A 16,163-nucleotide genomic window follows, 5' to 3' on the forward strand; every position below is an offset into this window, starting at 1 on the left:
AAAAAATAGCAGCACCTTTTTCTGCTTCAGAGAACGTGAAGGGCGAAAAGTCTGAACAAAAGAAGAGGACGCTGCGAACCACTTTCGTCCCTCTATCCAGCCGTGTCCATCCAGCACACACACACACACACGAGCACGTCGACCAACTATGCACACACAGTTGCAGCCCGCCCGCTTCTGCTATACCGCGGCTGAGTTCTCGTCGCCGAAAGGGGGAGGAAGGGAGGGGAGATCGAGAGCACAGAAAAGAGGTAAGGGGTGCGAAAAAAGGGAGGGCAGCAGCGCTACTGCGCACGATACCCAAAGAGACACTGCCGTGGGCGAAGTGTCAAAGAGAGATGCACATCGATGATGGTACGCCCGCTCACGTCGTGTGTGTGTGTGTGTATACGCGCGGGTGGGGAGGGAGAGGGAGGGGAGGAGCTGAGAGTGAAGGACGCCGGCGTAAGGGGATGAGGGGGGAGGGGGGGCATCGGAAGGGAGAGGATACAGACGAAAAGAGCGTCCGCTGGCGCGCCTGTGTGCGCGCGGTCTCTCAGCCGCATCGGGCGCATGCCAACATATGCTCAGAACGGTGTCGTGTCAGGAAAAGTGATCTGTCGGCTTGGCACATCATTACACAGGCAAGCTCACACAGGCACAAAGGCGCAGAGCAGGTAACCATACCGGCGCCGTTCTCGCGTCGTCATAATGCCCGCCCAGCGTGGACGATCCGCTTCCTGTACGGAGCAGCCACATCATCCCCACCCCCGTGTGCCACCGCGTAGGTCGGCGCAGGCGGGCACGCGAGGGCGTCTGGATCTGCTCTCGCCTCCTCCTCCGCCTCCTCACATGCTCGGCTTACTCTTCGGACTTTTCTTCTTCTTCCGTTACTTTTGATTCAGTTGGCCTTTTGAGTCCTGTCGACACACACACACACACCACACACACACATTCATCCAGGCATATACACATACGCACTTCCTGTTTGGGGAGGGGGAGGGGGGGACAAGAATAGCGCCAACAAGAGACATCAGAGAAATATATAAGATGCAGAGAGTGTGTCCCATGCGCCGCCGTACACAGAAAACGAGGAGGAGAGCGACCGATAGGCATCCACACACACACACACAAGCGCGCGCTTGCGCACAGGCCCGACGTCGCGGAGAGAGCGGGGGAGGGGAAGGGGGGCTACCGCACGGAGTGGGTGCGTCATGAATGCCTCTCATTCGTTCCGTCGTGTGTCTACACCGCACCCCATCGCCTCTCTCTCTGTCTCTTATGGAGCGGCGACGATGGGCCTTCTCTCGGCTTCTCAGTGTGTCACATTTCGCTACGCACACGTCGGTGAGTGGTGAGCGCGTGCCGCCACAGCCCACCTGTGCCTGCTGCCCCACCCCCGCCGCCTCCACGACCACGATCAACACGACGACGAGGATCCTCGCTCTCGGGGACGAGCCGTCCCACCGCTGTATCGGTGGCAGATTTTCAACGGGCTATTTGCCGGCCCCTCCCCACCCCCGCGCACACCTGATGCGCGACTCACACCAGACTCGGAGGAGCCGCATGCCTGGACCCGCGCGGGGCCACGCTCAGGCCCCGGCTCCATCGCAGCCGCGGCGATGGCGCCCGTCTTTCTTGGCAACTAGGAGACAGTCTACACGCGCGTCGCATGTGCTCACGAAAGAAGGTGGCCAGCACCAGGCCAGGACGCTCTCTCAGCGACTCTGTGCCCGGTACGCATACCACGCTCCGCCCACTGTCGCCTCGAGCCGCGGCACTTCACCATGTGGTGCGGAGACTCCCCACGCCGGAGTCGGGAGAACTCGGCGCCATGGCTCGGGGTGCTCGCATCACGCGGCCCACCCACCACCACCACCGCCACCGCCCGGGCCGCACCAGCCCGCCTGGCCGAATGCGGGTGCTGCCGCATGCGTCCCACACATGCCCTGTGGGGTTGGCGAGGGCGGATACCAACGCGCCCAGCTCAGCCATCACCCGTGCCTCTTCTCGCCCTCGCGTGCTTTGTTCGGGTGTGATGCACCGCAGCGGCTGCGCCTGACAACGCGTCCGCGCGCTATACGCACTCCGAAAGCCCATAGGCAAATATATAAATACTCCGTCACTGATCTCGTGCGGCGACTGTAATCGCCGTGCCGGAGATCAGACAGCGTTCCCCCGCGCCATTTGTGTTGGTCGTACCCCTCCCCTCCCCCGAAAAAAAAAATAATACCAATTTGCACTAACACACGCAGGCGTGCACGCGCCGACCACTGCCCCCTACCCCCACCCCTGTCGCAGGCGTGTCTATGGCTCCTCTCCGTCGTACGCGTAGAACGCCTTGTTGTGCATGATAAGCTGGTTGTCTACAAAGTAGAAGCTGTCGCTCGCCGTCTCGAATGGGCTGGCGATAATGGCCTCCTCCCACTCGGGGTTCAGGCGGGGCATATCGTAGATCGCCTCCCACGTGTTCGTCGAGTGTGGAATACAGAAGCCGAACTCGAAGTCGAAGGACTTAATCAGCACATTACGAAAATAGTGTCGCTCAATCATGCGAAACTTCGGCACGGGCTGATCGCCGGTGACGCCGAAGACGAGTTTCGCGCCGACGGCGGCCTTGCGCAAGACGGAAGGGGCGAATCGGTATCGGATGGTGCGGGCAGCCGCGGCCTCCTCCTCTGATAGCTGCGCCGCGCGGGCCATCGTTTCGCTGACGCCCCCGCCCACAGCGCCGTGCGGGGCTTCACCGATCTCGAACAGCACCTTGTTCTGCTCGACGTCACGAATGATGAACTGATAAAACTCAATGCCGTAGGTGTTCGCCGAGAGTGGGCACAGGAACCGCTCTGTCGGGGCGGTGAAAGTCAGCACCTGCTCGGGAGTGACAGACGACGAGGTCATGACGGATGGAGCGTGGGCGGGGGGGCGTCTTCGCCGGGTATCACAAGCAAACGATGTGAAGCGTAGGGAGAAGAGAGAAAAGTGTATGGGCGGGTGTCTGCGCGCGATGAGACGTTCACTTCTGCGGGGCCGTGGTCGGGCAACAGAAAGAGAGGGAGGGGGGAGGAATGTGTTCGGTATAGGACGGCGAGGGCTCCTCCTTGTGGCGCTAGGCGGTAGATAGGTTGGTATCCGAGTGATCGGCGACGCCAGCGCTCGGCGAGATGCACAAATGAGCTTTGAGAAAAGGGCTCCGTAAGGGCAAGCCAAGACAGAAAAAAAAAAGACGGGAGAGAACGGCGCCGTACGGCAGGTGGGTGTCAGAGCAGAGAGGGTGAGTGGGAAGAGCGATGGGATGGTGGTGTGCACCCCCCCCAAATGACAACGACTCGCCTCCTTCGCCACCCACAAGAGCCCACGCCCTCCCATAAAGGTGAGCATCCCGTTGTGCAGCTGAGGCACCGCTTCTGCCGTCGAATGAGCTGCGCACACACACGCAGAGAGTGCCGCGAGAGGAGGCAGTGCCCCTCCCACCACCACCACCACCACACACACACACACCGCTCCCCCCTCCTCCTTCCTGTGCATCTCGAGAGAATCATGAGAAACACGTTGCGCAGAAGAGCCGGTCTCGACTCCTGTCTAAAGATGAGGAGGAGGAGCAGAGGGGGGACCGCCGACTGGCGCGCGCATTCGTGCTTATTTTATGGTGAGAGCTTTGCGTTCAACAAGAGAGATCTCTAAGAAGTGAGGAGCGTATGTCTACAAACAGCTGCAGAAGAGATGATGATGAGAGGGAGAAAGGGGTCCCATTGATCAAGCCTCACAGCCACCACAGTCCCCTACGCACATCCGATCTAGCAGCGACGCCGGCACACAAGCATAAATGGGCGCGGCGAACTTCAGCGCGTCCGGGAAGTGGCCGAGAGGGGAGAGAGGAGAAAGGAAATGGGCGTCCCATAAGTAGGCAAGCCGCCGACGAGGACAACGAGCACTACTGGGGGAAAGGGGACAGACGAAAGACAAAAAGGGTAACACATAAGATGCGCCCCCGACACATGCCGACGTCGTTAACGCCCATCGACGCAAGCACGTACGTAAGCGTACATCGCATGAAAGACACAGGCACCGTGTGTGTGTGTTCTGGAGGAAAGAGGGGCACTACGCTGGCAACAACAGCGCGCGACGCAAACCTCCAGCGGCGAGCGACACAACGCGCACGCAAGAAAAAAAAAAGGTGCGTGGCCAGACAGGATTCGCTTACACGTCGGCCATCACCTCTTCCTCGTCCATCACTGACACGCTGCTGGAAGCACCAATGTGGAAGCGCGAAGGGCCGTAAGCACCATTGTGGGCGTCGTCGCTCTCTTGGTCGTGGTGCGCAGCAATCGAATAGCTGGTGACCGCCGGCGGCTCAGGCAACCCTTGCTCATGGTCGAGCGGCGAAGGCGTCGTGGCATTGTGTGACATAGCTCGCTGCAGATCGTTCAGCTTTCGACGCTCGCGTGCCAGCTGCCGCTCTACCTCGGCCATCGCCTGGTCGTACCGGGTGGACTCGAGCGCCAGTTCGCGTTGTCGGCGCTGCAAAGCGGTGAGACGATTTTGCCGCTCAGTGCGGAAGCGGTACTCCTCCATCTGCCACACGTACTCCTCTTCATCGAGGATAGTCTCTATCTCATCAGCGCTGATGACGGCGCCGCGCGCAACTGGCGCAGGCACAAGTGATGCTGGTTCGTCTTGGAGAGCAGTGGCTGTCACAGGAGGGCGATACGCCTGGTGCTGCGGCGGCGGCTGCGCGCGTTGCGATGGCGATAGGTCTCGACTAACTTGCTCACGGAAATGGCTTCGGTTGTCATCATAGTGAGAGTAGTTGAGGCCAGCTGCTGGTGCCGCGTACACTCCATGTCGGCTCGTCATCTCTGGCGTCGCTGGCGCGGATGCACTCAGCGGAGATAACGGAGCAAGAGGAGCGCGCGACCACTGCGAAATGGACAGTGGCGGGGACCTCACTTCATAGGACGACTGCTGACGACGGTCAGACTGCGACGCAGACGGTCGGGCGAGGGACCTCGATGGTAGTGGCGACAGCGGCCGGTGCGCGTGCGGCGGGCCGGAAGCCTGCGGGTAACCCTCCGCAGGATAAGAATAGAATTGCGCAGGCATTTGGGGCCGCGGGCTCTCTGCGGCACCGCTTCTGCTGTTAAGCCCGTTCCCAGAAGGCAAAGAGGATAGCGTTGTAGCGGTGGCCCACAGGGGCAGACTGCTGTCGCTGAGTGGCGCAGGACGGCGTTCCTGCGGCAGTGGCCCGGCGTGTGGCTCGTACACAAGGTTGGCGCCCGTGGTGGCTTGGCCTCGGTCTCCTTGCACAGCGGGCGAGGATGCGCCAACGAGGCGGTCAGGCGACGGTGCTCGGCAAGGCGACGCTGCCGCAGTGGGCGCCATCGCCACGGATGCAGAGCTGGCGTTACCCTCTCTTCTCATCGTCTTTACGCCCTGCGGTATAGCGCTACCCTGCCACGGCATCAGAGGAGAAAGCGTCCCGGCGTCAGTCGAGGGGCGCAGCGACGACGCGGCTCCAATGGAGTTGCCTCCGCTGCAGCTGTCACGCCCGTCATAGTCTCGCACATCCGCGGTGGTCTGCACAAAGTCCACAACATCGTCTTCGTGCAGTCCTACAGCGGCGCCCACGACATGCGGCGCGAACGACTGCCCATGCACGAACAGCTGCTGCTCCGCCGGAGGTACATGACTGATACGCGCGAGATGGTGGCGCAGCTGCTTACCAGAGAGCCGATGCAAGTCACCTTCAAAGACGAGGTGGTAAATGACGCCGGCGGCGACGTTTCGAATACGCAGAGAGGTGCGCGGGCGTGGCGGGCGACGACCTCGCGCGGACACCCGCGGGGGAGTTGCTAAGTGCGCCATTAGCCGAATGGAAAGGGGGAAAGATGCTGCAGCACGATAAGGACGCTGCAGGAGGGCTCCCACCTTGTCCACCCTCTTTCCGTCTATGGAAAAGCGCAGCGTCTGATGTCGCGAAAAGACTTCAGGGAGCGTATGTGTCGTGGGGGAGGGACGAAAAAGGGGAGTCGGAGACCTCGATTGGCGCTGGGGAGCGCCGTGCCTGGTTGTCTGCACCTCCGCAGTGCTGTTGTCGCTGTTCGTGGCACGGCTCGATGGTGTGATCGAAATGGCAACAAAAAAAACTGTTTACGTGCACGGTGTGAGTTAGAGAGAGAGACATATACATACGCATATGGACACGTACACGCCAACGCATACCTGTGAGCTGAAGCAGCTTGAATGGCTGGCGTCGATGCTGTATGGGTGATGAGAAGCCGAGTAGAGGCAGTGTGGCACACACGCGCGGGGGCACCATCGCGTGCTCCTCTGCAGTTTAGCCGGCTAACAGAGGCGCACATACGTGTGCGGGAATCACCTATAACTTCCGCAGATACAAAGAGCGAGAGAGAGGGGGGAAGGGCTGTGCACGCACGCGAGGGGTGAGTACACGTTGTCTTTGTGAGCTCACAAGTCCTGATGATGCTCGTCCCCCACCCTTCCTCCCTTACCCCCCCTCCTGCTCGCACTGTTGCACTAGGCTTCGTCGATATAGACTCGCATTTCATTGCTGGGGGAGAGGGAGTTCCCTTTCACGCTGCATGACGGCTCCTGTATCTTTTTCTGTGTGCAGATACGCCACGGCTGTGTTCGCGGGTTGCGGTGCCTCGGCACAGCATCTTCACCACCACCGGCATAACCCCCCATAGGGAAGGAGAGCGAAGGGGGAGGAGGTTCGCAGTTGTATCGGAGTCACATGTGGAAGGGGGGTGGAAGCGGTGCGAGGCGGCCACTCGGCTTTCCTTACAGGTATTATAGCGTCGGCTGTACGATGCAACAGCACTGAGACAACCGTTACGCGGAAACGGAAAAAAAACGTCATCGGCGATGCACAGAGACACAAAAGGGTATAGAAGCGTTACGTGTACACAACATTGCTTCCTTCAGCGACATCAGCGGTGAATGCAGGCTAGGAGAGAGAGGAGGTGAGGGGAGAGGGAAGAGGGGAGGGGAATACAACAGCGAAAGGGAAAGAGAGAGAAAGAGGCACGCGCGCAGCCTTGTAGCGCCGACATGATGGCAGGAGACGAACTGAAAAAAAGAAAAACAATAACAGATGAGTGCGGTGAGTGACGCACGCCAGAAAATGCAGCGCCTCCACACACGCAAACACACGCGCACACACACATACAGGTCTTCTTCCCCACCTGAGGGGGGCGCAGCCAAAACCGAAGCCGTCGCGGAAGCCTCGATAACAGTCGTCTCCTGTCTGAGCAACGAACGCATTTTGTTCCTGCGCGTGCCTCGGTGCGTGTGTGTGTGTGTGCGTGTGTACGTGTGTAAGCACCTGTCATTAACAGTTATTAGTGTTATGTGCACATACACAACAAGGGCGTGGGAGGCCGGGGAATACGATATGCACGTGGACGAGCAGACGCGGCTGACATGTGCGCACTGCTCATGGCGGAAGGAAACAATAAGAGTGGGAGAGGAAGGGAAGGCTCGGCCCGGTCGCTGACTGAGGAAGAGACGGGGGGAGGGGGGGCTTCTTCTGAATCTGCAGCCAAGCAAGCACGAAAGCGTGGAGCACACTTGAACTGGCACAAGCGGAGAGGCTCACGTGAAACTGCTCCCCCTTCAGCAGCCCTCACAGGTGCGCCGTTGGGTACAGGCGCTGCTGGAACGGGTAGAATGCGCCGGGGTTCATTAGGTTGTCCTTGTCCAGCGCAGCCTTGATTGCCTCCTGCGCATCAATGTGCGACTGCCCGTACTCGCTGGTGACAAGGTGCACCTTCCCACACCGATGCCGTGCTCGCCAGAGACCGTGCCGCCGAGCTCGATGGCACACCTGATCGTTTTCGTCTCCAACGACCGCAGCTCCTCCATTTCCCGATCGCTGGAAAAAGGAATGCTCACGTGATAGTTGCCGTCGCTGATGTGTGCGCAGATTAAGCACTTCCTGTGCGCCTTCGCGAACGCCCTCTCCGTGTACTCGACCATCTCCGTCAGCTTCGAAAGGGGCACGCACACATCCATGGCAAACACCCTCTCCGTCCTGCCGCGAGAGCACATCGCAGCGAAGTAACAGAAGCGACGCGCCGCCCACACGTCATCCATCTCCTTACCAGGCCGCAAGTAGTGCATCCCCGTCGCCTTACCTACCTCCTCGAAAATACTTGCCACATGCTTGTAGTCGCGCTTGATGTCGTCCAGTCGCCGATCATTGCCAGTGAACTCCAGCAGCACAATCGCCGTCTCCGGAAGCGACATCCTGCCATAACGATTCGTCGACTCAACCATCTCCTTATTCATCAGTTCGCACCGCAGCAGCGTCTGCGGCACCCCACGCTGCCGCAGCGCAACGACGGCGCTCACAGCATCACCGGTCCACTCGAAAGCGGCGTCGCCGCCCGCTGAGTACTCCGTCACGGGGAACAGTCGGAAGCACACCTCGCACACAATTCCGAGCGTGCCCTCGCTTCCAATGTACAGCTGTGTCAGCTCCAGCCCAGCAGACGACTTCCGCACAACCTGCCGCGTCTGCACAACGTCGCCGCGAGGCGTCACCACGCGCAGCGAGATCACATTATCGCGAGTTGTTCCGTAGCGCAGCGTCGACATGCCGCTCCCGGACGTTGACACCATCCCGCCAGCAGAGGGGTCTGACGCAGGGTCCGGTCCGAAGAGGAAGCCCTTCTCCCGCGCCGCGCGGCTCAGCGCGAGCTTCTTCACCCCAGCTCCAACCCACACACAGACGTTGTCGATGTAGAAATCTATCTGGGTAAGCTTCGCTGTGTCGATGACGATGCCGCCAGCGTAGGGGATAGCCCCGCCCTCGGCACCAGTCCCAGCGCCGCGCAGGGTCATTGGCACCTTGTGCGCCGCGCACGTTTTCACCACCGCCGCAACCTCCTCCACGGAGCCCGGGATGGCCGCGGCGGCAGGAAGCACATGCATGTGGTGCGACTCGTCCTTGCTGTAGAGGCGGAGCTGGCTCTCGCGCAGCACCAGTTGCTCACCAGGATTCCTCAGCACCTTGCGTAGCTGCGCGATACATGCCACATATTTTGCCTGTCGCTCCTTGAAGGTGCCGACCTTGTACTTGGCCTCCTTCAATGGTCGCGACATGGTGATGCTTCGCCGGCCGATCGGGGGGAGTGGCGAAGACGCTGTCGGCGAGCTCCGACGGACGAGGTGATGTCGGCGTGGAGAGCCGATTTTCGCTTCTCGCCAATACAGCACGCAATGAGCCGTCCCCAGAAAGCTATTGAACAGGAAGAAGCGGGTATTGATACGCAACGTCGTGATGCATGCAGATGTCGCTCTCCTTGTCGCTACCAGAAAGTAAACCGAGCCACGAATGCGTATGTGTGTATGCGCGTGTCGCTGTCAGTGTCTCTGCGTGGGCATGCGCGCCCGCCATCCATTTGGCTCGATTAGAAAGAGGAGATTCAGAGGACCACAAGAGTGGGGTGAAACTGCGCCGCCGCCGACGTTTGCATCCGCGTGCCCCGTTGCGCTGTCGTGCAGCATGCACACACGCACACTAAGAGAGGCGCAACGCCGCCGCACTCCACCGCGCCCTGCCACAGAGGCCCATCGCGGGTGGCGACGCGGCCGCGGGCTGCGCGTCACCCGCAAGGCGCCCCCACCCAGCCATCATGCTGCCCGCCCCCTCGCCCATACCCCTCGGGGAAGGCGCAGGCCCCTCACACAAGCGGGCACCGAGCACCGGGTGAGGCGCGCTCGAGTCACGCGCCCACCCTTCGCCCATCGCACGGACGGTGTGCAGGCGGGTGCCCGCCTGTCGCGCGCAGCCCCGGCGGCACGCCGTCCGCGGCATGGCACCCTCCCCTCCCCCACACACACACACGCACGCACCTTCCCCCCTCTCTTTCCCCGGCATCCGTAGCGATGCGTCGCTCTCGCCTTCCCACACACCGTGGCTGCTGGGCCCTGTCACCGGCAGAGAGAGGGGAGAGGGGGGCGGCGGTCCGGCACTGGCGGGGATGGGGAGAAGGGAGGGAGAGGCCTTTGCGTGAGCTCCTCACACTGAGTGGAGGGGGGAGGGTAATGGACTCATCTATGACTGAGCGAACATAAGGCAAGAGGGAACATCATTAACAGAGGATGATGGAGTTCGTTTTCAAAGTGTCTCCTCAGCCTCTTTCTCTCTCTCTGCACGCAGCGGCGCTTCTGCAGTGCCGTGTGGGCACGGGATGCCAGAGGAGGGGAACGGGAGGGGAGAAGCAGGCGACACGTGGCGGGCAACGACAGTATGATGAAGAGCGAGGTGGAAATGGGGAAAAAGGAAAAAAGAAACGAAGGGCGCAGCCACGCTGCAAAATTCGGCCCATGCGGGAGCCGAATCGAGGAGGGGAACGGGAAAAAAAAGGTCCGTGTGCGCCGGCGAGTGATGCTGTTGTCTTGTCCCTACAGAGCGTCGCCTAGAACGATAGCGCACTTCTCCTACTGACGTCCATGAGAACCTCCGTGTGTGTGTGTCTGTGCGTGTGTCTCTCTACGTATGGGAGGGGTGGGGAATCGATGGAGGTGCGCATCAACGAATTGAAGGCGTCGTTGCGCCCGCTAACCTCCATTTCAGATGCAGCAACGCTGCACGTCGCCACGCCCGCATAATGCCCTAACCTAGGTACCGATTGTTGGCTCTACCCACACGTGCACGCTAAGCCTCGATCTTGACAGACCACGGGCTCGGTGTCTTGCCGTACTGGATGTCCACCATCTCGTACAGGAAGCGGCGCGCGTAGCTCTGCTCTGGGAACGGCACGCTGTACTCCTTGCCCTTGTAGGCAAGCAGGCTGACGGGAGACACAACGGCAGCCGTGCCGCATCCAAAGCACTCCAGCACGCGGCCTTCCTGCAGCGCCTCCACCAGCTCCGACACGTAGTACGTACGCTCAGACACCTCGAACTCCCCCCACGACCGCGCCAGCTCCAGGATCGAGTCGCGCGTCACGCCGGGCAGGATCGTCCCGTCCAGCGGCGCGGTGATCAGCTCTGTCTTGCCCTCTTTCGTCTTCCACAGCGTGCAGAAGTTCATGAAGCCAGCCTCCTGCACCTCATCCCTGGGGCCGAGCCACAGTACCTGATTGTAGCCGAGGGTGCGCGCCTTCTCCTGAACCAGCAGCGGACCGGCGTAATTGGCGCCCAGCTTGTTGCCACCCGTGCCACCGGGCCACGCGCGCTTGCGCCTCTCCTCCACCAGCAGCCTCACAGGCTTGATCGCCACCGCATCAGTCTCGCCTTCTGGCAGCGGGTAGTACGGCCCGACGGGCGAGGCAATCACGAAGAGACGCACCGACTTCGAGGGGAGGCGCCAAGGCAATCCGAGGTGCCGATGGCAGCTGGGCGCAGGTACAGCGAGTAGCCGTACTCCTTCGGCACGTAATCCCTCTCCGTCCTCACGAACTCCATGATGAGCTTCAGCAGCTCCGCCTCGTCAAAGCTTGGAAAACAAATGGCGCGCATGCTGTCTTGGAGGCGCGCAGCGTTCTTCTCGGGGCGAAACAGGCGCAGCGTCTGCTTCTCCAGCCTCTCCCCCCTCGACACCTTCGCGATGTCGGCAATATCCGCGTACACCTTCATCCCCTCAAAGCACTGTGTGGCGTAGTGCAGGCACGAAGTCTGCGGCGGCAGCGAAAAGTTGGCGAAGGGAACGATCGCCGGCGCCTCCCACCGGCCGTCTCTGTAGTCGATGATCAGCATGTGCGGCGTAAAGACTGTGCCAAAGGTCACGCCCTTCATCGGCGGAAGCGGCGGCGCATCCGTCACCAGCGTCCGCTTCAGATCCGCCGCCTTGAAGGAGGGGGCGGTGGACGTTGCGGCACACAATCCGCTCCCATGGCGCCAGAGTCGAGAGAGGAGCATGACAGAACGATTAGAGAGAGAAAGCGCGCGGAGGGGAGGGGGTAGGTGTGAGCAGCAGCAGCAGCAGCAGCAGGGAGATGGGGCGATCAACAGTGCCTCTGGAGAGAGAGAGGACGAGGTTCAAGAGTAGTGTGCACTAGTATAGCAATGGCCTGCAGAAAGGAAATCAAGCGAATTGATGTGTTGGTATGTGTGTGTATGGGGGAGGGGGTAAGAAGGTGAAGCGTGTGCGTGGGAGAGGGGTGGGTTTAAGCAATGGCAGCTAACGTGTCTTCCGAAGGGTAAGAAATGGATTCGTGTCGTGAGAGAGGGTGAGACCAGCAGCAGCAGCAGCAGTAATGGAGGCGTGGATCAGGCATGGAGAGCGTTAGTGCAGCGCGAAGCCCACACATTACACGTCAGAATACCAAAGAGTCAGCAGTGCTGGCACGCAGCACCCCACACATGATCTGAGGCTAGAGACGTCCATGACGCCCTGCACGCAAGCGTGGATCATATCGCACTCTGAGGGCGGAGTGGGGGAGGGGAGGGAACGACTGTGGAGAGTGCGCCGGTTCGGAGAAGTATACGCGCGCACCTCTGTCTACCGGTGTGTGCGCGTGAGGGTAGTCGAAAGGGGGGACAGGAAGAGTAGCGGGTGTTCGATACTTGGCATGCGCCCTCCAGCGTTTCTGCTGCCATCATGTCGCTCTCCACTCTCACTCTTTCTCTCTCTGGCGTTGGGGCGCGCGTGCATGTGAAGACATGTGCATAGATGCAAGAGGGTGAGCTCCCTCTCCACGATATAAATAGATAAATGAAAAGACAGATGTATCTGTGTGTAAGCGTGAGTCACTGCTTAGTGGCGTGCATCTACACCGCACTGGGTTACGGTTTACAACTTTTTCTTTGGTGGCGGTGAGAGAGGCGATAAGGGAGGGAGGGAGAGGGGAGGGAGGTGCGGGTGCGATTATTAGAAACGGACACTGAGAAAAGTTGACGTGGTTTGTGCGTGAAGCTCTTCGATATTCGGGAGAGACGGAGAGGCGACAGAGGCAGCGAAAGGGGAAAGGGGAGGAGGGGTGGCGCTGCGAAGAGGGGGTGACGAAAAAAGGGGAAGGGGGTCTGCGGAGAATGAGAAAGAGATGGGGGAGGGGCGCCGTGATGGCGGCGAGCCCTCCCTCCTCCCTCCCACTGACGGGCAGCGAAGGACACCGCAGCTCTCGGGAAGGAAAGCGGCAGGAAGAAGAGAAAAGAAATCGAAGCACACACACACACACAAATACACACGCGTGCGTGTGAGAATGGCACAAAACAAACGTTGCAATGACAGACAAGCGGCGAGACTGTGCGTCTGCTAATGTGCGTGTCGCAGCACCAAAGGAGAGAGAAAAAAAGACGCAATTAGTGGCAGGGGCGGCAGGAGAGAGGAGAGGGGGGAAGGCGATGCATTCAAGAACCTTTGCGGCAGCAGGCCCATCATCCTCCCTCCCCCCGGTAAAAAAGGGGGGAAGAGAGCAGGAAGACTCGCACGCGCACCCGTACGATAGCCTGCGTGAAGAGGCGTCCGCTTTATGAAAGCGAAAGAAATGTATATGTATATATGTATATATATATATATGTGGGTGGGTGTGCTGAGTTGTATGCTGAGCTGCACTGGTGCACCATGTGTGCCAGTATAGCAGTACAGCCGCGGGAACTGTCGCGCCGAGGGTCACCCATCTCATACGCCTTGGCTCCGATACAGATAACGAGGCCGCAAGTTCGCCCTTCAATTCGGTGTAAACAGCGAAGCGGTGCCGCGCCCATCGGCCGCCTGCCTCCCACACGGCCACCGCCGATGCGTCCGGCCAGCGGGCACTCGGCCCCGAAACCCACACGTGCACGCTAAGCCTCGATCTTGACAGACCACGGGCTCGGTGTCTTGCCGTACTGGATGTCCACCATCTCGTACAGGAAGCGGCGCGCGTAGCTCTGCTCTGGGAACGGCACGCTGTACTCCTTGCCCTTGTAGGCAAGCAGGCTGACGGGAGACACAACGGCAGCCGTGCCGCATCCAAAGCACTCCAGCACGCGGCCTTCCTGCAGCGCCTCCACCAGCTCCGACACGTAGTACGTACGCTCAGACACCTCGAACTCCCCCCACGACCGCGCCAGCTCCAGGATCGAGTCGCGCGTCACGCCGGGCAGGATCGTCCCGTCCAGCGGCGCGGTGATCAGCTCTGTCTTGCCCTCTTTCGTCTTCCACAGCGTGCAGAAGTTCATGAAGCCAGCCTCCTGCACCTCATCCCTGGGGCCGAGCCACAGTACCTGATTGTAGCCGAGGGTGCGCGCCTTCTCCTGAACCAGCAGCGGACCGGCGTAATTGGCGCCCAGCTTGTTGCCACCCGTGCCACCGGGCCACGCGCGCTTGCGCCTCTCCTCCACCAGCAGCCTCACAGGCTTGATCGCCACCGCATCAGTCTCGCCTTCTGGCAGCGGGTAGTACGGCCCGACGGGCGAGGCAATCACGAAGAGACGCACCGACTTCGAGGGGAGGCGCCAAGGCAATCCGAGGTGCCGATGGCAGCTGGGCGCAGGTACAGCGAGTAGCCGTACTCCTTCGGCACGTAATCCCTCTCCGTCCTCACGAACTCCATGATGAGCTTCAGCAGCTCCGCCTCGTCAAAGCTTGGAAAACAAATGGCGCGCATGCTGTCTTGGAGGCGCGCAGCGTTCTTCTCGGGGCGAAACAGGCGCAGCGTCTGCTTCTCCAGCCTCTCCCCCCTCGACACCTTCGCGATGTCGGCAATATCCGCGTACACCTTCATCCCCTCAAAGCACTGTGTGGCGTAGTGCAGGCACGAAGTCTGCGGCGGCAGCGAAAAGTTGGCGAAGGGAACGATCGCCGGCGCCTCCCACCGGCCGTCTCTGTAGTCGATGATCAGCATGTGCGGCGTAAAGACTGTGCCAAAGGTCACGCCCTTCATCGGCGGAAGCGGCGGCGCATCCGTCACCAGCGTCCGCTTCAGATCCGCCGCCTTGAAGGAGGGGGCGGTGGACGTTGCGGCACACAATCCGCTCCCATGGCGCCAGAGTCGAGAGAGGAGCATGACAGAACGATTAGAGAGAGAAAGCGCGCGGAGGGGGAGGGGGGTAGGTGTGAGAGCAGCAGCAGCAGCAGCAGGAGGGAGATGGGGCGATCAACAGTGCCTCTGGAGAGAGAGAGGACGAGGTTCAAGAGTAGTGTGCACTAGTATAGCAATGGCCTGCAGAAAGGAAATCAAGCGAATTGATGTGTTGGTATGTGTGTGTATGGGGGGGGGGGTAAGAAGGTGAAGCGTGTGCGTGGGAGAGGGGTGGGTTTAAGCAATGGCAGCTAACGTGTCTTCCGAAGGGTAAGAAATGGATTCGTGTCGTGAGAGAGGGTGAGACCAGCAGCAGCAGCAGCAGTAATGGAGGCGTGGATCAGGCATGGAGAGCGTTAGTGCAGCGCGAAGCCCACACATTACACGTCAGAATACCAAAGAGTCAGCAGTGCTGGCACGCAGCACCCCACACATGATCTGAGGCTAGAGACGTCCATGACGCCCTGCACGCAAGCGTGGATCATATCGCACTCTGAGGGCGGAGTGGGGGAGGGGAGGGAACGACTGTGGAGAGTGCGCCGGTTCGGAGAAGTATACGCGCGCACCTCTGTCTACCGGTGTGTGCGCGTGAGGGTAGTCGAAAGGGGGGACAGGAAGAGTAGCGGGTGTTCGATACTTGGCATGCGCCCTCCAGCGTTTCTGCTGCCATCATGTCGCTCTCCACTCTCACTCTTTCTCTCTCTGGCGTTGGGGCGCGCGTGCATGTGAAGACATGTGCATAGATGCAAGAGGGTGAGCTCCCTCTCCACGATATAAATAGATAAATGAAAAGACAGATGTATCTGTGTGTAAGCGTGAGTCACTGCTTAGTGGCGTGCATCTACACCGCACTGGGTTACGGTTTACAACTTTTTCTTTGGTGGCGGTGAGAGAGGCGATAAGGGAGGGAGGGAGAGGGGAGGGAGGTGCGGGTGCGATTATTAGAAACGGACACTGAGAAAAGTTGACGTGGTTTGTGCGTGAAGCTCTTCGATATTCGGGAGAGACGGAGAGGCGACAGAGGCAGCGAAAGGGGAAAGGGGAGGAGGGGGTGGCGCTGCGAAGAGGGGGTGACGAAAAAAAGGGGAAGGGGGTCTGCGGAGAATGAGAAAGAGATGGGGGAGGGGCGCCGTGATGGCGGCGAGCCCTCCCTCCTCCCTCCCACTGACGGGCAGCGAAGGACACCGCAGCTCTCGGGAAGGAAAG

At 60.4% G+C, this 16,163-nt stretch overlaps 3 protein-coding genes across 3 annotated transcripts; all 3 read right to left on the minus strand.

Moving 5' to 3' along the window:
• Positions 1-2,286: 2,286 nt before the first annotated feature.
• On the minus strand, positions 2,287-2,880 carry LSCM1_03552 (uncharacterized protein; the record flags this gene model as incomplete). The annotated part of the gene is made up of 1 exon (XM_067321090.1): positions 2,287-2,880. One exon carries the CDS (start codon positions 2,878-2,880, stop codon positions 2,287-2,289), a length of 594 nt encoding a protein of 197 aa, XP_067177700.1.
• Positions 2,881-4,179: 1,299 nt separating this feature from the next.
• On the minus strand, positions 4,180-5,844 carry LSCM1_03553 (uncharacterized protein; the record flags this gene model as incomplete). Its single annotated transcript, XM_067321091.1, has 1 exon — positions 4,180-5,844. One exon carries the CDS (start codon positions 5,842-5,844, stop codon positions 4,180-4,182), a length of 1,665 nt encoding a protein of 554 aa, XP_067177701.1.
• A 1,842-nt stretch (positions 5,845-7,686) lies between these two features.
• Positions 7,687-9,108, minus strand: LSCM1_03554 (uncharacterized protein; the record flags this gene model as incomplete). The annotated part of the gene is made up of 1 exon (XM_067321092.1): positions 7,687-9,108. The coding sequence occupies one exon, from the start codon at positions 9,106-9,108 to the stop codon at positions 7,687-7,689; it is 1,422 nt and encodes a 473-aa protein (XP_067177702.1).
• Positions 9,109-16,163: the final 7,055 nt, after the last annotated feature.

Source organism: Leishmania martiniquensis, chromosome 27 (genome assembly GCF_017916325.1).
Source record: "Leishmania martiniquensis isolate LSCM1 chromosome 27, whole genome shotgun sequence".
NCBI classification, from domain to species: Eukaryota; Euglenozoa; class Kinetoplastea; order Trypanosomatida; family Trypanosomatidae; genus Leishmania; species Leishmania martiniquensis.